The sequence below is a fragment of the Garra rufa genome, chromosome 15 (genome assembly GCF_049309525.1).
Source record: "Garra rufa chromosome 15, GarRuf1.0, whole genome shotgun sequence".
In the NCBI taxonomy this organism is placed as follows: Eukaryota; Metazoa; Chordata; class Actinopteri; order Cypriniformes; family Cyprinidae; genus Garra; species Garra rufa.
In genome coordinates this window covers 44,210,723-44,231,083 of record NC_133375.1, presented here as the reverse complement: position 1 = coordinate 44,231,083, position 20,361 = coordinate 44,210,723, and the positions used below count along the sequence as shown (strand labels likewise).

The following is a 20,361-nucleotide window of genomic DNA, read 5'->3' as shown; positions in this document are numbered from 1 at the left end:
TGCAACTTTTTATCTACACAATTCTGAGTTTACATCTCGCAATTTTGACTTTATAACACGCAATTGTAAGTTCTTAAGTCAGAATTGTGAGATATAAACTTTTATGTTCAGAGAGCATTAAATTGGATATTATAACTCACTACTCTAATACAAAAAGTCAGAACTGTGAGATAAAAAAGTCGCAATAACCTTTTTTTTTTTATTTAATGGAGGAAATGGCCTTCCATACATCTAGTCCCACTGTTTTCTGTCACTCACCTGGAAGTCATTCTGAAGGCCATATTTGCAGCCACCCTCTTTGCAAATGGAGAAGTCGTATCCCAGCGTGCAGGCGGCGTCAGTGCAGTTCTCCAGCGGGCCCACTATGGTGTCATTATCATCGCCTGTGGCTTCCCGCACGATACAAGAGCCTGAAAACACAGAGAATGCAAAACATCACCTCTGATCCACAAGTTGAGGACAAACAGAGAAAGAACAGCACTCAGATACCATTAGAGATGGCAACAGCAATGTAAACCACTCCGGTTATGAGGATCGCCAGAAGAGTTCCTTTAGGAATCGCCGACTGCGGATCCTAGAGAGAAAAATTCAAATATAATATAATATAATCCTGGAAATAAAGCTTATTTATTGGAAAGTGGACTAAAATGAATTAAAGTTTCTTTAGATGATTCAAAATGTTCTTCACACTAAGAAAAATGATTCATTTAAGAACTAATTACTGAAAGAATGAAAGGTTCTTCTACAGCATCACTATCAAAACATCCTTTATTTTTGAGGGTGTTAAAGGGGTTATCGGATACAAAACTAACTTTTCCATGTTGTTTTTAATCTTTAAAAGTAATATCCTCTTTTTAAAATCAGCTCTAAGCTTCTTGTGGGTGTGATGACACACAGACAAAGGCCCCTCCCACGATAGTTGATTGACATGAGTCTCTTACCTTAGCCCCGCCCTCACCAATCTGAAACAGTCCGACTCCGATCGCCATTGTGTGACTCAGGTGCAGACAAGAATGTCTCCGATTGAGGTGTTCTGTTGTTGGATGTAATAATGAACATAGCAGTCCTCATTTACTCTCGACATTTGAGGCTCTGAAGACGCAGAGGATAACGTTACGTTTTTAAAAGGAAAGCGCTGATCCCGATCTACATATGCGTCTATGTTCATGCAAATCGTTCCTGATGCAGCTTCACCCACAGCAGAAGTGAGTAGAAGGTTTTTTTTTATGCATCTTTGCAAATGGCCTCATTAATAATGTGCTAGTTAGCAAGTTTCACCGATAAATGCGGCTAAATGCGGCTAAACTAAACATTTCGTCTCATAATCCCACAGCAGAGAGGGGCGGGGCAAGCAGAGCTCATTTGCATTTAAAGGACCATGCATTTAAATGAGTTGATATTTTGCAGAGCTGATTTTGTCAAGGTAAAAGGGTGTTTTTTTACACTAATATTAAGATTTTTTAACCAAAGTATATTAGAGACTTTCCATTAAGATCCTAAAGAATCATATGAATTTGTGTAAAATGTGCATCCGATGACCCCTTTAGGAGTGAATGAACCTCACCGCCAGGTCTCCTGATATATTGGCTCCTGCTAGGATTCCTGTGGCGGCCGGGAAGAAGATGGCAAAGACGGAGAAGAAGGTTTCATCATCTCTGAAGTCTGGACCCATGTTCTCCATCATTATGGCAGCTTTGAGAGAGACAAACATAGGAATGAACTTGTCATTGGATTTATTCCTCCAGAACTGATCTTAAATGATTATCAATGATTGCAGATGAGTGAAGACGGCCCACCGCTGTAACCAAAGAAGCCTTTGGGTTCCTTCGACTTCAGGGGGATGAAGGATCCGATGAAGTAGTTGCAAATAGCCGCCAAAAGAATCACCAACAATACAATCTGAGCCTGTGAAAGACCAATCAGTACATCACTTATTACAATATCTGCAGAAATAAGAGATCTCGCATCATATCTGATGATTGAAATTCAATAGGCAACTAATTCTGGATGCTGATTTAAAAAATTGTGTCTGTTTTGCTGGAGTACATCAGACTTTCTCACTAAATATCATGCATTGAATCGTATTCTCTCGTAATCCGCAAAAAAAACCCCGCCACAGATTACAACTATCTGATCAATTCTCAGACCGTTTTTACATGCATGACATTATTTTATAACTAATCCTGATTTACACTTTTTCTACTCGTATTTAGATTGTAAATAAATTGATACATTTGCAGGATTTGTAAAGATAATGCGATAAATTCCAAGGACTTCAAACAGAGATCTCACTTATCAAACAATGTCTTATCTTTCAAATTTAAATAAAAATACAAACATAAATAGACAAATAAAAATATACTAATATAACAAAATGGCAAAAATAAAGCAAAGCACATTCAAAGTATGTAGTGATGTCCACTTAAAGGACAAAAACAGAAAGAGAAATTAAGCATATTTAACATTAAACTCATAAATCCCAATCTAAATTAAATGATTCAAGATTCACAGTCCTAAGTACCAATTAGAATAATGATTTGCGAACCATCATTTCAGACCAGGACTCGAAGCACGGATTGTGAATCATTTAATACACAAAACGATTCACGAACCCACTTCAAAGATCCGATCTGAATCAAATGATTGGCGACCCGCTTCAAAGTTTTGATCTAAATTAAATGATTCGTGATTCATGCTCCGAAGCCCCGATCTAAATAATGTTTCGCGAACCATTTCAGATCAGGACTCGGAGTGCGGATCTCAAATCATTTAATGCGCAAGACGATTTGCGAACCCACTCTGAAGTTTTGATCTAAATCAAAGGATTTGTGGTCAGAAATCCAGAATTGATTCAAAAGATTTGCGAACCCACACCGAAATTCTGAAGTAAATCAAACGATTCGTGATTCGCGGTCTGAAGTACCGGTCTGAATAATAATTCGCCAACCGTTACATTAGATTAGGACTCAGAACGCAGATTGCGAATCATTTATTAAGCGAAATGATTCGCTAAGTCGCTCCGAAGTTTCGATCTAAATTAAGATCTAGTCTAAGATGATTCGCAATATGCAATTTGAATTTCCGATCTGAATCAAATGGTTCGCGATATGCGATTGGAGCTTTTCGAAAATGTGAATAATTTTGCGATGCAACTGATTTGAAGTTTCAAAAAGATCCGTTTCACCCATCACTGTAAGTGCTTTTTTAAAAACATAAGGCAAGGTCGAAATTCTAAATGGTTCTTTTAATTCAATCTGGCTTTTGCAAGTGAATCCCTTGAGCTGAATGACGAAGTTTGTATCAGACTCAGTTGATTCAAGTTGTTTGTTCGTCTTTTCGCGTCTTCAGTCGTGTTTGCACGACACTGTCCGTACTACCACTGGCTTAGCTCGACAGTTTTATGACAATAATAGAAATAAGCAAACAAAGTATTATGTTTACAAATGAAATATTAATATTTCCATCCAACACAAATCTCGAACCATATTGAGGTTAGGTAACCGGTTTACTGCTAACTCGTGAAACGCTGCATTAATATGACCAGCTGCAGCTCAAAATACATGTTAGATGTTCACATTGTGCATTATGTTCAGTTTATCAGTATATATTGTAATAAATATTGAGCATTGTAACGTTTAAAGGCATCATAAAGCTAGTACATAAGGTCAAGATATGTGCTTATTGAAAAAAATAACACTTATTGTCGTTCAATAATTCAGACACTTTTCAAGTATTTCTTGAGTAATATTGCTATTTTCAAGGGTTTTCCAAGACTTACATTTTAAAAAGTCCAATTCAAGCACTTTGAGCACCTTGAACCTTGCGTTTAGATACTTTTGACATTTGACTGCATCATCATTTTAGATAACAGTAGGCCTTTTTGCAAATCCGCTGAATATCTCTTTAAGATGCAGAGCTATTTGATCAGTAGAATTCTAAATCCAGAGTTGCAAATGTAGAAATATACTGACCTTTGCCTCCCACTCCATTCCAGCGACTGAGATGCCCAGCAGTAAGACGACGGTGAGCGCGCCCACGATCCTGATATCATTGATCTCATCCGTCATGAGAGCATCTATACTCTGACAAACACAGTCACAACTGTGTGTTTACATCATCAAACATTATAAATAAATCTGTATGGATCAAATACACTGCCGTGCAAAAGTTTAATGCTTTTCTAAGGACACTTTTCTGCTCATCAAGGCTGCATTTATTTGATTAAAAATACAGGAAAAACCTGAAATATTGTAAAATATTAATGCAATTTAAAATAGTAGTTTTTTATTTTAATATACTTTAAAATGTAATTTATTTCTGCGATGCAAAGCTGAATTTTCAGCATCATTACTGCAGTCTTCAGTGTCACATGATCCTTCAGAAATCATTCTAATATACTGATTTTTTTTTTGGAACCTGTGATACTTTTTTTCAGGATTCTTTGATCAATAAAACATTAAAAAGAACAGCATTTATTTAAAATGGAAAACTTTTGTAACAATAAATACCTCATTCAAAGTTTTGTGTCAGTTATTTTTTTCTTTCTTTCTCTCTTTGAAAGAAATAAAAATACTTTTATTCAGCAAGGATGTGTTAAAATGATAAAAAGTGATAGTACAGACTTATGTTGTTAGAAAAGATTAGATTTTAAATAAATGCTGTTCTTTTAAATGTTTATTCATCAAAGAATCCTAAAAAAAGTATCACAGGTTCCAGCACAACTGTTTCCAATATTAATGATAAAAGTAATAAATCAGCATATTAGAATGATTTCTGAAGGATCATGAAAATTCACCCTTGCATAACAGAAATAAATTATATTTTAAAGCATATTAAAATAAAAAAACTGCTATTTTGAATTGCAATAATAATTCACAATATTAATTTTTTTCTATATTTTTGATCAAATAAATGAGACTTTTTAAAAAACATAAAAAATCTTACTGATCCCAAACTTTTGAGTCACAGTAAATGTCAATATCAAACAATCATAGAAAGTATGCAAAAAACATCTAAAAAACAATGAAAATCAGGTGCATGACCAAGAAGAAACACAGAGTCTGTCATGTTTATCATCATCCATCCAAGGCCTTTGTGTTCATACTCACATCCAGAAGTTCAACGACAGTTTCTGCAAAACCCACGACATACATGGCCACAGCGACAGCATTAGCAAAGGCGAAAATCAGGCCGATGGATCCTCCAAACTCTGGACCCAAACTCCTGGAGATCAGGTAATAAGCCCCTCCTGAAAAATAAATAATTCAATCACAGACATAAATGCTTTACTTTAGACCAAACATAACTAAAACTATTAGAACGGAAGTCACAGTTAGTGAAGAATAACTCTCATTAACATCAATAAAAAACAACACAAAAAATAAAAACATATATATGTATATATATATATATATATATATATATATATATATATATATATATATATATATATATACACACACACACACACTACCAGTCAAAAGTTTGGACACACATTTTTTTTTAACCTTTAGTCAAATATTAATTATTTAAAAAAACAATACAATATATTTTTTATTTGATTTGATTTTCAAATACAAATTGTGCCAAGGAATGATTCTCAGTTTGTTTTTAAGAAAAACAATTTTTTTTTCCCATGGGAAATTTTTTTTTTTTTTTTTTTTTGTTAAAAACAAACTGAGAATTATTTTTTGGCAAAATAAAATAAAATAAAATAAAATAAAATAAAATAAAATAAAATAAAATAAAATAAAATAAAATAAAATAAAATAAAATAAAATAAAATAAAATAAAATAAAATAAAATAAAATAAAATAAAATAAAATAAAATAAAATAAAATAAAATAAAATAAAATAAATAAAACAAAATAAAATAAAATAAAATAAAAAATATATTTTATTGTTTTTTAAAATAATTAATATTTGACTCCAAATGTAAAAAAACAAAAAAACTGTGTGTTTACATCATCAAACATTATTAATAAATCTATATGGATCATGTACACTGCCGTGCAAAAGTTTAATGCTTTTCTAAGGACACTTTTCTGCTCATCAAGGCTGCATTTATTTGATTAAAAATACAGGAAAAACCTGAAATATTGTAAAATATTAATGCAATTTAAAATAGTAGTTTTTTATTTTAATATACTTTAAAATGTAATTTATTTCTGCGATGCAAAGCTGAATTTTTCATCAGTCATTACTCCAGTCTTCAGTGTCACATGATCCTTCAGAAATCATTCTAATATACTGATTTATTATTTTTATTATCAATGTTGGAAACATTTGTGCTTCTTAATATTCTTTTAGAACATATGATACTTTTTCGGGATTCTTTGATGAATAAAAAGTTAAAAAGAACAGCATTTATTTAAAATAGAAACATTTTCTAACAATATACACTATAGTTCAAAAGTTTTGGGTCAGTAAATATTACATTTATTATTAAATACTTAATACTTTTACTCAGCAAGGATGTGTTAAATTAATAAAAATTGATAGCAAAGACTTCATAAATGAAGAATACATGCTGTTTTTTTTTCAATGTTTTATTTATCAAAGAATCCTGATAAAAGTATCACAAGCTCCAAAAAAATATTAAGCAGCACAACTGTTTCCAACATTGATAATTCTAATAATAAATCAGTATATTAGAATGATTTCTGAAGGATCATGTGACACTGAAGACTGCAGTAATGACTGATGGAAAATTAGCTTTGCATCGCAGAAATAAATTATATTTTAAAGTATATTTAAATGCAAAATTGCTATTTTGGATTGCAATAATGTTTTTATAATTTTACTTTTTTCTGTATTTTTGATCAAATAAATGCAGCCTTGATGAGCAGAAGAAATGTCTTTAAAAACCATTCAAATCTTACTGTTCCCAAACTTTTGAGCATAACATACACTAAATTCAGGTACATTCAAATCTTAATCATTCTTGATTTTAAGTATGTATATCTCAAACTGAATTTAAATAATACATTTTTGTTTATAAATATAATACAACAGCAAACTGACCTCCGCGCACGAAGCCATTGGTGGCGATGGCTGACGTTGAGAGTCCAGTGATAGACGTGACCACAATAGCCATGAGAACGATCCCGCAGGACAGAGCTGTAGAAAAACAACAGAACACAATCACAGTCTACAAACAGCTAATTGACCTGATCCAGATTCAGTGCTGTTGGTCAGTTATCGTACCGATGCCAGCCTGACCCACGATCCACGACATCCTGATGAACAGCATCACTCCCCAGATGTTCAGCATGCATCTGACCTGCACACAATCATCAGCAGCAGCATTATTAGCTTTATATCTGTGTGTGTGTGCTGATAGATCAGGGGTCAGAGGTCAGACTGACCAGCACTCCTTTGACCCAGCCGAACTTCACCATGCCGCCCTTGGAATCAGACACTTCTTTGGGTGTGAGGATCTCAGCCGCCGTGAGCTCCTCGCCGTTCGGGAATCCCTCTTCAAATGGCTCCTACAGATGAGATTCATATTAGACATGATTTACTGAAACATGATGCATAAACTAGAATTCTGTAGAAGAGCAAAAATTACTCAAGACAATCTAACATTTGTTTTCCTTATTTTATTGCTGAAGAGTTGACATTTGTTCTTCTGTGGTCTACTGTACAGATGTCAATTTACTTTTCTCTAAGCCTGAGGCTTTTGCTGTGAAAAGGCTTTTACATTTGTGACCCTGGAGCACAAAACCAGTCTTAAGTCGCTGGGGTGTATTTGTAGCAATAGCCAAAAATACATTGCATGGGTCAAAATTTTGGATTTTTCTTTTATGCCAAAAATCATTAGGAAATTAAGTAAAGATCATGTTCCATGAAGATTTTTTGTAAAATTCCTACTATAAATACATCAAAATGTAATTTTTGATTAGTAATATGCATTGTTAAGAACCTAATTTGGACAACTTTAAAGGTGATTTTCTCAGTATTTTGACTTTTTTGCACCCTCAGATTCCTGATTTTCAAATAGATGCATCTCGGCCAAATATTGTCCTATCCTAACAAACCATTTATCAGTAGAAAGCTTATCTATTGAGCTTTCATATGATGTATATATCTCAGTTTTGTAAAATTTAACCTTATGACTGGTTTTGTGGTCCAGGGTCACATTTGACAAAAATAGAACTTTTTATATTAAAAACAAACAAGCAAGCCCTGCCCAGATTTAAAAAGTTACACAAAAGTAACATAACGCATTACTTTCCATAAAAAGTAACTAAGTAACGTAATTAGTAACTTTTATAGGGAGTAACTCAATATGTCAGGACTCTGGTATGACCTGTCCATTTTGCTGGGGGGGTTTTCTATTTTTATTGTGTTTATTAATTTTATTTGTTTCGTCTCATTTTTGTCCTCTTTTGTTCGTTTGGGTTTCTCTCTCCCTCTCTCTCCCCCTCTTAACTTTTGGGGTTTCCTCGTTTGTTCTTTGGGGTGTCCTCGTCCGCAATCAGCGCGCTGCTTATTTTACGCACCTGCTTCGCCTTACCTTTTGATTAGACTGTCTATTTCTTCTGGCTGCTCTCTTTGTACCGTATCAGTGTGTTCTGAGAGTTTGCGAGCTCAACTTTTGTTTGTCTCCAGTTTTAAGTAAATCTAGATTCTTTTCTGCCCAGTTGGTGTAACGTTTGCTCTGTCCTTAGTGCTCACTCTTTTCGTATTGTCTCTGTGAATCTGACCCGTGCTCTGGTTTTCGACGCTGTTTTTTAGGGAGTAACTCAACATTGTAACGCATTACTTTCCATGAAAAGTAACAAAGTAACGTAATTAGTTACTTTTTTTAGGGATTAACTCAACATTGTAACGCATTACTTTCCATGAAAAGTAACTAAGTAACGTAATTAGTTACTTTTTTAGGGAGTAACTCAACATTGTAACGCATTACTTTCCATGAAAAGTAACTAAGTAACGTAATTAGTTACTTTTTTAGGGATTAACTCAACATTGTAACGCATTACTTTCCATGAAAAGTAACTAAGTAACGTAATTAGTTACTTTTTTAGGGAGTAACTCAACATTGTAACGCATTACTTTCCATGAAAAGTAACTAAGTAACGTAATTAGTTACTTTTTTTAGGGATTAACTCAACATTGTAACGCATTACTTTCCATGAAAAGTAACAAAGTAACGTAATTAGTTACTTTTTTTAGGGATTAACTCAACATTGTAATGCATTACTTTCCATGAAAAGTAACTAAGTAACGTAATTAGTTACTTTTTTTAGGGATTAACTCAACATTGTAACGCATTACTTTCCATGAAAAGTAACAAAGTAACGTAATTAGTTACTTTTTTTAGGGAGTAACTCAACATTGTAACGCATTACTTTCCATGAAAAGTAACTAAGTAACGTAATTAGTTACTTTTTTTAGGGATTAACTCAACATTGTAACGCATTACTTTCCATGAAAAGTAACAAAGTAACGTAATTAGTTACTTTTTTTAGGGATTAACTCAACATTGTAACGCATTACTTTCCATGAAAAGTAACAAAGTAACGTAATTAGTTACTTTTTTTAGGGATTAACTCAACATTGTAACGCATTACTTTCCATGAAAAGTAACAAAGTAACGTAATTAGTTACTTTTTTTAGGGAGTAACTCAACATTGTAACGCATTACTTTCCATGAAAAGTAACTAAGTAACGTAATTAGTTACTTTTTTAGGCAGTAACTCAATATTGTAACGCATTACTTTCCATGAAAAGTAACGTAATTAGTTACTTTTTTAGGGAGTAACAACATTGTAACGCATTACTTTCCATGAAAAGTAACTAAGTAACGTAATTAGTTATTTTTTAGGGAGTAACTCAACATTGTAACGCATTACTTTCCATGAAAAGTAACTAAGTAACGTAATTAGTTACTTTTTTAGGGAGTAACTCTATTGTAACGCATTACTTTCCATGAAAAGTAACTAAGTAACGTAATTAGTTACTTTTTTAGGGAGTAACTCAACATTGTAACGCATTACTTTCCATGAAAAGTAACTAAGTAACGTAATTAGTTACTTTTTTAGGGAGTAACTCTATTGTAACGCATTACTTTCCATGAAAAGTAACTAAGTAACGTAATTAGTTACTTTTTTAGGGAGTAACTCTATTGTAACGCATTACTTTCCATGAAAAGTAACTAAGTAACGTAATTAGTTACTTTTTTAGGGAGTAACTCAACATTGTAACGCATTACTATCCATGAAAAGTAACAAAGTAATGTAATTAGTTACTTTTTTAGGGAGTAATTCAATTTTGTAATGCATTACTTTTAAAAGTAATTTTCCCCAACACTGTTGATTAGTAATATGCATTGCAAAGAACTTAATTTGAACAACTTTAAAGGCGATTTTCTCCATATTTAGATTTTTTTGCTTTCTCAGATTGCAGATTTTCAAATAGTTGTGTCTCGGGCAAATATTGTCCTATCCTAACAAACCATACATCAATGGAAAGGTTATTTATTCATCTTATTTCAGATTATATATCTCAATTTAAAAAAACTGACCCTTATGACTGGTTTTGGGGTCCAGGGTCACATTTATTCCTAAGACACTTTTAACTGAACAAGACTTAGAAATGGAAATATCCTGTTTAATTCAGTGTGGTAGCTTGCTGTTTCTTTGTAATTGTGTGTTATTTACTAGCAAGTTGTTGCATGAGTACAGAAGTATACTGTGTATCTTTTCTTTATTATAGAAAGTCCCATTACTTATGGTAAAAATGCAAAAAAGAGTGTCCATAATGAAGCAACATCAATTAAAACTTTCACATTTTTATATAAAAAAAATCCATGCATTTAACTTTTTTACAATCTTTTGTCATTGAATTTAAGTTGAATAGTTGAATTTTAGGTTTCTACAGACATTCTTTATTAGTAAATCAATATAAAGTGGTAGAGAAAAATGTATGGAGTTATTTATGTGCCAAAATTAAACAAAGAAATACAGCGTTTTGCAAACAAACACAATCTGCTTTGCAAAGAAAAAAATCGACTTTCAAACAAACAAAAAGTTCTATGCACAAACACAAGTCAATTTGAGAGAAAATGCAGAGGTATAACAAATATATGCATTGTGTGTTGCAAATATGTATACTTTTTGTGAGGAAAACTTGGTTTCTCACACGTGTACAGACAGATTTTCTCACAAATGCATCCATATCTTCTCACAAATGCAATGCAGCAACTTCCTCTTGCAAAACAGCAGATGGCGCTATCATTCAATTTACTCTATTCTCCCGAGACCTCGAACGTGTTTATATGGTTTACCTGTGTTGGCTAGAAGGTATACATCTCCGACCAGAAGACTAACAATGAAATTAATTTTTCTACCTATTAGATTGTGTTTTTTTTTTATGTCTACACCTACCCCAACCCTAAACTTAGCCCTTATTATAATACAAAAACAGTATTATTGTTGTACAGTGTGATAATAATAACGTTAAAAAAAACGGTTTACCCTTATTTCCCAGAGGATAATGAGAGGGGAACAGGTGAGTTTCTTCCTTACTATATTTATAATTAAACATTTGATGTTCTTACAATGCTGACTCTACCACGATGTCAGTGAAATTCAAAATATCTTCTAGCAGTAGGCTATTGCATTCACGCAGTAATTCATATGACTCATGTCGTAGTTACGTTAGTTCTTCATTAGTTCTTGATTAATACATGTCTTAACTAATCATTAGTTCATAGTCAAGAAATTACTAATTCATGAATTAATGCATGATAATTCATGTACTGTTATTGCAAAGTGTTACCTGCTAAAAGTTGCAGCAACAAAATATCGTATATGGACAAATTACATAAAAGTATATATAATATACAATATATAATAATAATATATAATATATTATATAGTATATAAAATATATTTTTTATATCCCGCGATCCAGGCCTAGCTTAAATGTTTAGCCATGCCAAGCCATTAACTGATCATTAGCATTAACCACTTTAAAGGAGATATTTTGAATTTCACTGACATTGTGGTGGAGTCAGCATTGTGAAAACATCAAATGTTTAATTATAAATATAGTATGGCAGAAACTCACCTGTTCCCCACTCATATTCCACTGGGACATAAGGGTAAACCGCTTTTTGCTAGAAGGGAGACAGGATTCGCTACTGGGCATGCGCACATCAATCTAACGTTATTATTATCACACTGTACAACAATAATACTGTTTTTGTATTATAGTAAGGGCTAAGTTTAGGGTTGGGGTAGGTGTAGACATTAAAAAAAAAACACAATCTAATAGGTAGAAAAATTTATTTAATTGTTAGTCTTCCGGTCGGAGATGTATACCTTCTAGCCAACACAGGTAAACCATATAAACACGTTCGAGGTCTTGACCGTCTTGGGAGAATAGAGTAAATTGAACGATAGCGCCATCTGCTGTTTTGCAAGAGGAAGTTGCTCCATTGCATTTGTGAGAAGATATGGACGCATTTGTGAGAAAATCTGTCTGTACACGTGTGAGAAACCAAGTTTTCCTCACAAAAAAATATACATATTTGCAACACACAATGCATATATTTGTAATACATCTGCATTTTCTCTCAAATTGACTTGTGTTTGTGCATAGAACTTTTTGTTTGTTTGAAAGTCAATTTTTTCTTTGCAAAGCAGATTGTGTTTGTTTGCAGAACGCTGTATTTGTTTGTTTAATTTTGGTACATAAATAACTCCATACTACGACAGCAACGTAAACCTGCTGCAGCAGACTGCGTCATATTACATTTACCTATTTTATCTCACAATTCAGAATTTTTTTATATGCTGTTTATATGTTGTTATTACTCAAATTAACTCAACAGAGTTTTCTGAGGGGAAAAATGTCAGAAGTGTGAGATTTAAACTCATGATTTTGAGCTGAGGGGAAAAGCGAGAATGTCATTTCTTATCAAAATTGTGAGATCTCGGAATTGTGAAAATAAAGTCAGAATTTTGAAATATAAACTCAAATTTGCTTTTTTTAAACTCTTTTATTCCATGGCCTCCATAGACTGCTACTTAAAAACTGTCCCCGGCTTACAGCCTCATTTTCATCCAAGAAAATCAAAATGCCATCTACCCAGTCTAAGGTCTTACCATTCGTCATATAAAACCCAAAACAGCCAAAATCAGAGATAAGAGGTGCATTTTCTGCTCCTCAGGTCTCATTCACTAAGCTTCCTACCCACCCCGTTGAATTTATACATATATAACAACAAATATAGTTAAGTCCTGCCCTATTATTTTTCACATTCTAAAAGCTGTTTGACTTTGAAATATGTCACAATGCATAAGTTATAACTTCTGTTAAATGACTTTAAAGTTTGTTGAGCAGGACACTAATTATAAGATGGTGTGAAATCAATAATCCAAATGGCAATATGCAATAGAGGTTTGCTTTTTTACATTTAAATTGTCATTGCCTTATTCTAGTTGTAATGGTTAAAACAAGGTTAAGATACTGAAAAACAGTAGTGTTTAGTTGGACTTGAGTCCGACTCGCCCCATTTTGGACTCAGACTCGAATGGTTAAAGACTCGGACTCGACTTAGGTGGACTCGACCCAAGTTACACTAATAAATATCACATACTTTAAGATTAAGATATCTGTACTTTTACTTAAGTATGGCTTTCAGGGACTTTATACACCACTGTCTAAAAGAAAAGACATGATATCGAAGCAAAATAGATCGAAATCTCTGAACTGACCAGTGCATAAAAAAACAAAAAAACAATGGTTTTGCCTGTAGTGTTTCTGTCTGGCCTGAAGTCAGTGACTAACTGTGAGTTGAGCTGTTTTACAGTGAGTCCTGATGAACACACAAACTCTGACAGAGAAACTGCGATGAAGTGTGTAACCTGTGTGTTCGGTGATGTTCAGGGGACACTGGGTCTTTGACAGAGACGTGCGGGTCACACGCTGACATTGTGACGTGACCCGGATCGCTCATGGTGCTGCACGGAGTGAGTGGGTGTTTGAGAGAGACTATTGTCTGAGGACAAGTGTGTGTGTGTGTGTGTGTGTGTGTGTGTGTGTGTCGTCTGATGTCACACGAGTCACTCAACTCAAAACCATAAGAGAAGAAACATACAGATGAATCAGCTGCTATAGGCATTTATGCTGCATGTCATTAAAATAATAAAGTGCTTGCAGAGAGACCCACACAATGAGATTCTTATAGGAAATCCGTTGGTGGAGACCGGGGCTAGTTGTCACAGAGACTAGAGTAATAAAAGCATGTTTTCTTTGTATTTTCAAATGTTACAGGTTTTAATTAGAAGAACTTTAAATTTAATACATTTATAATACAGCTGAGATATGTTGAGAGCAGTGTTATTTTAGTATCACTGATGTATACTATAATAGTTTTTGTTAAAGTTTTTAATTTGTTTATATTTGTGTCCCTGGACGACAAAACTAGTCATAAGGGTATTTTTTTTTTTTTTTTTTTTTATCAAAATTGACATTTGAGATACATCATCTGAAATCTAATATATAAGCTTTCCATTAATGTCTGGTTTGTTAGAACAGGACAATATTTGGCTGAGATACAACTATTTGAAAATCTGGAATCTGAGGGTGCAAAAAAAAAAAAAATGAAAATTGTAAGAAAATTGCCTTTAAAGTTGTCCAAATGAAGTTCTTAGCAATGCATATTACTAATCAAAAATTAGATTTTTATATATTTATGGTAGGACATTTACAAAGTATCTTCATGGAGCATGATCTTAATATCCTAATGAATTTTTGGCATAAAAGAAAAATCAATAATTTTGACTCATACACTGTATTTTTGGCTATTGCTACAAATATACCCGTGCTACTTGGTCTAGGGTCACATTTGTATCTAATTTTGTTATCTTTTATGTATTTTTTTTTTATATAATTTACTTATTCTAGAAGGCTACATGATAAATATTGCTTTAGTAACTGACTTAAATAATTTTTTTACTTTTTAACTATTTGTATTTTGTTTTAGTTAACGTTTCATTTATCTCATGTAATGAGTTTATTTATGTTTTTGTTTGTTTGTTTGTTTTGTTTTAGTTTGGGTCCAGTGATAGCTCTTTTAATTTCGGAAAGTATTTTAAACAAAGCTATAATTGTGTCGGTAAACAGACAAGAAGTTTACACACAACGTGGCTTTAAAACAAACCCACATTAATGAAGATTCTTTGGAGTAAAGCGTGTGACAACGTGCCCCGGTCCCGCTATAACTCGACTAACAAGCGCATAAATAAAATAACAGCCAAACTGGTTAAAAGTAGATCACTTCTGGACTCATGAGCGTCAGATGAGAGATGGAGTTCAGCACAAACCTTGTCGAGTTCATCGTGAAGTTCCGACAGCGACGGTCGCAGGAGTTTCTCCCCGAGCGGAGCTTCCGTCTGCCGGTAGAAGTCGATGTTCGGCACCGCATCGATGGTGTTGTGACCAAAGGTCCGCAGGTAATAAGTGCTGGAGTGCGTGTCCGAGAAATGACTGAGACCCCCGGTGGACGAGTGCAGGCTCGCCTCGCTCCTCACCGTGTCTCCGTTCAAACCGGCATCAGGCGCGGCGTCAGACGGGCTTAAGAAGTTCACCACCCGGAACCGGCCCTTGGACTCCTCACCGGTGGAGGAGCGCGATCCCGGTGGAGTTTTAGGAGCGACGCCCGCCGCTGCCGCCGCAGCCGCAGCCGCCGCCTCCGCCACCGGGTCCACCTGGAAGCGGCTCTGAGAGGATCCCGGCGCCCGGAGGGCGGGTTTCTGCGCGGATGGAGGAGATGAGGGCTGATCTGACATGATGGAAGTGATGGAGAATCACGAAGCGCGCAGGTAACCGAGCGACCGAGCGTTCAGCGCGTCCATTAGTTACTATAGAGACACGGAGATCACCGAGGGTATAATCAGTCAGACGTAACCACACTCGTGACCATCCGGCGCTGATTGACAGCAGAGTTTCAACTGAGACAAGTCTGAGCTGGATTTGGTTTTTGTTCACGCTCAAAACTGTGTTTAGAGTCAGGGTCGAATAAAATCAGCTCTTTTCTGATTAACATAGACGCGTTTGGTTTCATGCAAACGCTGAAAAATACGTTTAGGATCAGGGTCGAATAAAATCAGCTGTTTTCTGATATTTTCATTTGTGTTTTCGTGTGCGTCACCGCGCGTCTCCAGCGGTGCGTAATTGCGCGCTTAACATAGACGCGTTTGGTTTCATGCAAACGCTGAAAAATATGTTTAGGATCAGGGTCGAATAATATCAGCTTTTTCTGATGTAGCCTATTCATCGATGTTTTCGTGTGCGTCACCGCGCGTCTCCAGCGGTGCGTAATTGCGCGCTTAACATAGACGCGTTTGGTTTCATGCAAACGCTGAAAAATATGTTTAGGATCAGGGTCGAATAATATCAGCTGTTTTCTGATGTTTACATCGATGTTTTCGTGTGCGTCACCGCGCGTCTCCAGCGGTGCGTAATTGCGCGCAAAACACAGACGCGTTTGGTTTCATACAAGCTAATGAGCTAATACTTTAACTAACATTAACTACCAGTAAGCAATATTTTATGTAAATTCATTGACATGTTAGCCTATATGATACAAGTGTAATCATACAGTAACAGTGTTTTAGTATTATTGAGATGATTAATATTTTGAAATGTGACTCTGGACCGCAAAACTAGTCATGAGGGTCGATTTGAGATTTGTTTTGAATAAATGATCTTTCCATTGATGCACAGTTTGTTAGGATATGATAGTATTTGGTTGAGATACAACTGCTATTAAGACGAGGTCCCGGATCACAAATGTTCTTTCAATGTCTAGAACACCCATTTTAATATACTTACATTTTTTTCCTCAGTTATGTACATTTTTGAGAAACATTCGGTATTTTGAAAATGTTGTGAGAATGTTAAATGTAATTGCTCTCTTTTTAAATAACATTTTTTTCTTTGTTATGCAAATAAACATTACATTTTATCATTTTGAACATATATATATATATTTTAAATATTCAAAACATCAATTTTGAATATATTAAGAACATTTCTTCTTGGTTATGGTGAATGTTACAGAAAAATTCCATTTTATCATTTTTTCAAATGGTGTGAGAATGCTACATTTGAATGTTACATTGTTTTATTTACATCTAAAGAATGTTTATGTGAGAGTTAGAGCAACGCTACATTTGATCATTTTCAAACCATTATGAACACAGTATTTCTGAATGTTTTTTACATTTTAGACCAACCAGTTTGTAATGTACTATTAATTATGTTTTTTCTTGGTTATGTAAACATCAGAAGAACATTGCATTCTATAATTTTGAAAATGTTTTCTAAATGTGACCCCAGACCACAAAACCAGACATTTTTGAATTTTTGAATTTGAGATTTGTTTTAAATAAATAGGCTTTCCATTGATGCATGGTTTGTTAGGATATAGGACAATATTTGGCCGAAATACAACTGCTTGAAAATCTAGACTCTGAGTGTGCAAAAAAATCTAAATATTGAGCAAATCACATTTAAAGTTGTCCAAATGAAGTTCTTAGCCATGCATATTACTAATCAAAACAAGTTTTGATATATTTACAGTAAGAAATTTACAAAATATCTTCATGCAACATGATCTTCACTTAATATCTTAATTATTTTTGGCCCATACAATGTATTTTACCCATGCTACTTAAGACTGGTTTTGTGGTCCAGGGTAACATGATCAATAAATGAAAATGTTTTTTATTTTAGCTAACTATAATAATCCAGCTATACAGATAATCTAAAATAGTACATAGTCTGTTTCTTCCGCAGTTTTATAAAGTCATTTTAATCAAAGGAATATTTGTTCTACTAAAAAATAATTTTTTAATGCAAAAGGTTGTTAAAAAGAACCCTTAATGCATATTTAAACTTAAAATCTTGCTATTGGGTAAAAAAAGAAGAAGAAACAGCTATAGTCACCTATACGTCAGGTATTTTCATGATGTTTATTTGCAGTGTTGGGGGTAACACATTAAAAGTAACACAAGTTACATAATAATATTACTTTTTCAAAGTACCTAGTAAAGTAACGCATTACTTTTTAATTGACAAGAACATATCTGAGTTACTTTTGCAAATGAGTAACGCCTGTTACTTCCCCTCATTTATTGATTAAAAGCTCTCCTGTCCCCATGTTGAGAGAAATTGTGAGTAAGATGTTACTTTAGTTCTAGAATAAATGTGAACATGCATTAATTCATCTCTCTCACTAAAAAACAGATACAGTGTTCTTCAAAATGAATAAAAACAGTCAAATTCAACACAAACCTGGCATAATTAAATCTTAAATAATACAAATATCCTTTATGTATTTAATCCCATTTTATTAACTGATGGCTTTGCTGCTGACCTTCGATGATCCAATTCATCCATACTAATAAGCAAAGATTACTCAAGATAATCTAACATTTGTTTTCCTTTTTTTATTGAGTTAACTTTTTTCTTCTGCGGTCTACTGTACAGACGTCAATTTACTTTTCTCTAAGCCTGAAGCTTTTGGTGTAAAAAAGGCTTTAGCATTTGCCAAAAATAGAACTTCTTATATTAAAAACAAACAAGCAAGCCCTGCCCAGATTTAAAAAGTAACGCAAAAGTAACGTAATGCATTACTTTCCATAAAAAGTAACTAAGTAACGCAATTAGTTGCTTTTTAAGGGAGCAACTCAATATTGTAACGCATTACTTTACAAAAAGTAACTAAGTAAAATAATTAGTTGCTTTTTTAGGGAGTAACTCAATATTGTAACGCATTACTTTACAAAAAGTAACTAAGTAAAATAACTAGTTGCTTTTTTAGGGAGTAACTAAATATTGTAACGCATTACTTTCCAAAAAGTAACTAAGTAAAATAACTAGTTGCTTTTTTAGGGAGTAACTAAATATTGTAACGCATTACTTTCCAAAAAGTAACTAAGTAAAATAACTAGTTGCTTTTTTAGGGAGTAACTAAATATTGTAACGCATTACTAAGTAAAATAACTAGTTGCTTTTTTAGGGAGTAACTCAATATTGTAACGCATTGCTTTACAAAAAGTAACTAAGTAAAATAACTAGTTGCTTTTTTAGGGAGTAACTCAATATTGTAACGCATTACTTTACAAAAAGTAACTAAGTAAAATAACTAGTTGCTTTTTTAGGGAGTAACTAAATATTGTAACGCATTACTTTCCAAAAAGTAACTAAGTAAAATGACTAGTTGCTTTTTTAGGGAGTAACTAAATATTGTAACGCATTACTTTCCAAAAAGTAACTAAGTAAAATAACTAGTTGCTTTTTTAGGGAGTAACTAAATATTGTAACGCATTACTAAGTAAAATAACTAGTTGCTTTTTTAGGGAGTAACTCAATATTGTAACGCATTGCTTTACAAAAAGTAACTAAGTAAAATAACTAGTTGCTTTTTTAGGGAGTAACTCAATATTGTAACGCATTACTTTACAAAAAGTAACTAAGTAAAATAACTAGTTGCTTTTTTAGGGAGTAACTAAATATTGTAACGCATTACTTTCCAAAAAGTAACTAAGTAAAATGACTAGTTGCTTTTTTAGGGAGTAACTAAATATTGTAACGCATTACTTTCCAAAAAGTAACTAAGTAAAATGACTAGTTGCTTTTTTAGGGAGTAACTCAATATTGTAACGCATTACTTTCCAAAAAGTAACTAAGTAAAATGACTAGTTGCTTTTTTAGGGAGTAACTAAATATTGTAACGCATTACTTTCCAAAAAGTAACTAAGTAAAATAACTAGTTGCTTTTTTAGGGAGTAACTAAATATTGTAACGCATTACTTTCCAAAAAGTAACTAAGTAAAATGACTAGTTGCTTTTTTAGGGAGTAACTAAATATTGTAACGCATTACTTTCCAAAAAGTAACTAAGTAAAATAACTAGTTGCTTTTTTAGGGAGTAACTAAATATTGTAACGCATTACTTTCCAAAAAGTAACTAAGTAAAATGACTAGTTGCTTTTTTAGGGAGTAACTAAATATTGTAACGCATTACTTTCCAAAAAGTAACTAAGTAAAATAACTAGTTGCTTTTTTAGGGAGTAACTAAATATTGTAACGCATTACTTTCCAAAAAGTAACTAAGTAAAATAACTAGTTGCTTTTTTAGGGAGTAACTAAATATTGTAACGCATTACTTTCCAAAAAGTAACTAAGTAAAATGACTAGTTGCTTTTTTAGGGAGTAACTAAATATTGTAACGCATTACTTTCCAAAAAGTAACTAAGTAAAATGACTAGTTGCTTTTTTAGGGAGTAACTAAATATTGTAACGCATTACTTTCCAAAAAGTAACTAAGTAAAATAAC

The 20,361-nt window shown here is 33.3% G+C and overlaps 2 protein-coding genes across 2 annotated transcripts in view; one reads left to right on the top strand and one right to left on the bottom strand.

Annotated features, from left to right (window-relative positions):
- LOC141286736 (leucine-rich repeat-containing protein 2-like) overlaps nt 1-14,672 on the top strand; it is a 371,513-nt gene extending 356,841 nt beyond the window's left edge. The window contains exon 11 of the transcript XR_012339339.1: nt 14,649-14,672. The gene's annotated coding sequence lies outside the window, so the exon portion shown is untranslated. The remainder of the gene's footprint in view (nt 1-14,648) is intronic.
- Nucleotides 1-16,080, bottom strand: part of LOC141286727 (solute carrier family 12 member 2-like) — a 54,793-nt gene extending 38,713 nt beyond the window's left edge. The window contains exons 1-10 of the mRNA XM_073818829.1: nt 15,342-16,080; nt 7,368-7,490; nt 7,207-7,282; nt 7,024-7,119; nt 5,109-5,248; nt 3,972-4,082; nt 1,797-1,905; nt 1,565-1,692; nt 490-574; nt 259-410 (exon numbers count right to left, since the gene is read on the bottom strand). Of these exons, the coding sequence (XP_073674930.1) occupies nt 259-410; nt 490-574; nt 1,565-1,692; nt 1,797-1,905; nt 3,972-4,082; nt 5,109-5,248; nt 7,024-7,119; nt 7,207-7,282; nt 7,368-7,490; nt 15,342-15,806 (1,485 nt within the window). The 5' untranslated portion in view covers nt 15,807-16,080. The remainder of the gene's footprint in view (nt 1-258; nt 411-489; nt 575-1,564; nt 1,693-1,796; nt 1,906-3,971; nt 4,083-5,108; nt 5,249-7,023; nt 7,120-7,206; nt 7,283-7,367; nt 7,491-15,341) is intronic.
- Nucleotides 16,081-20,361: the final 4,281 nt, after the last annotated feature.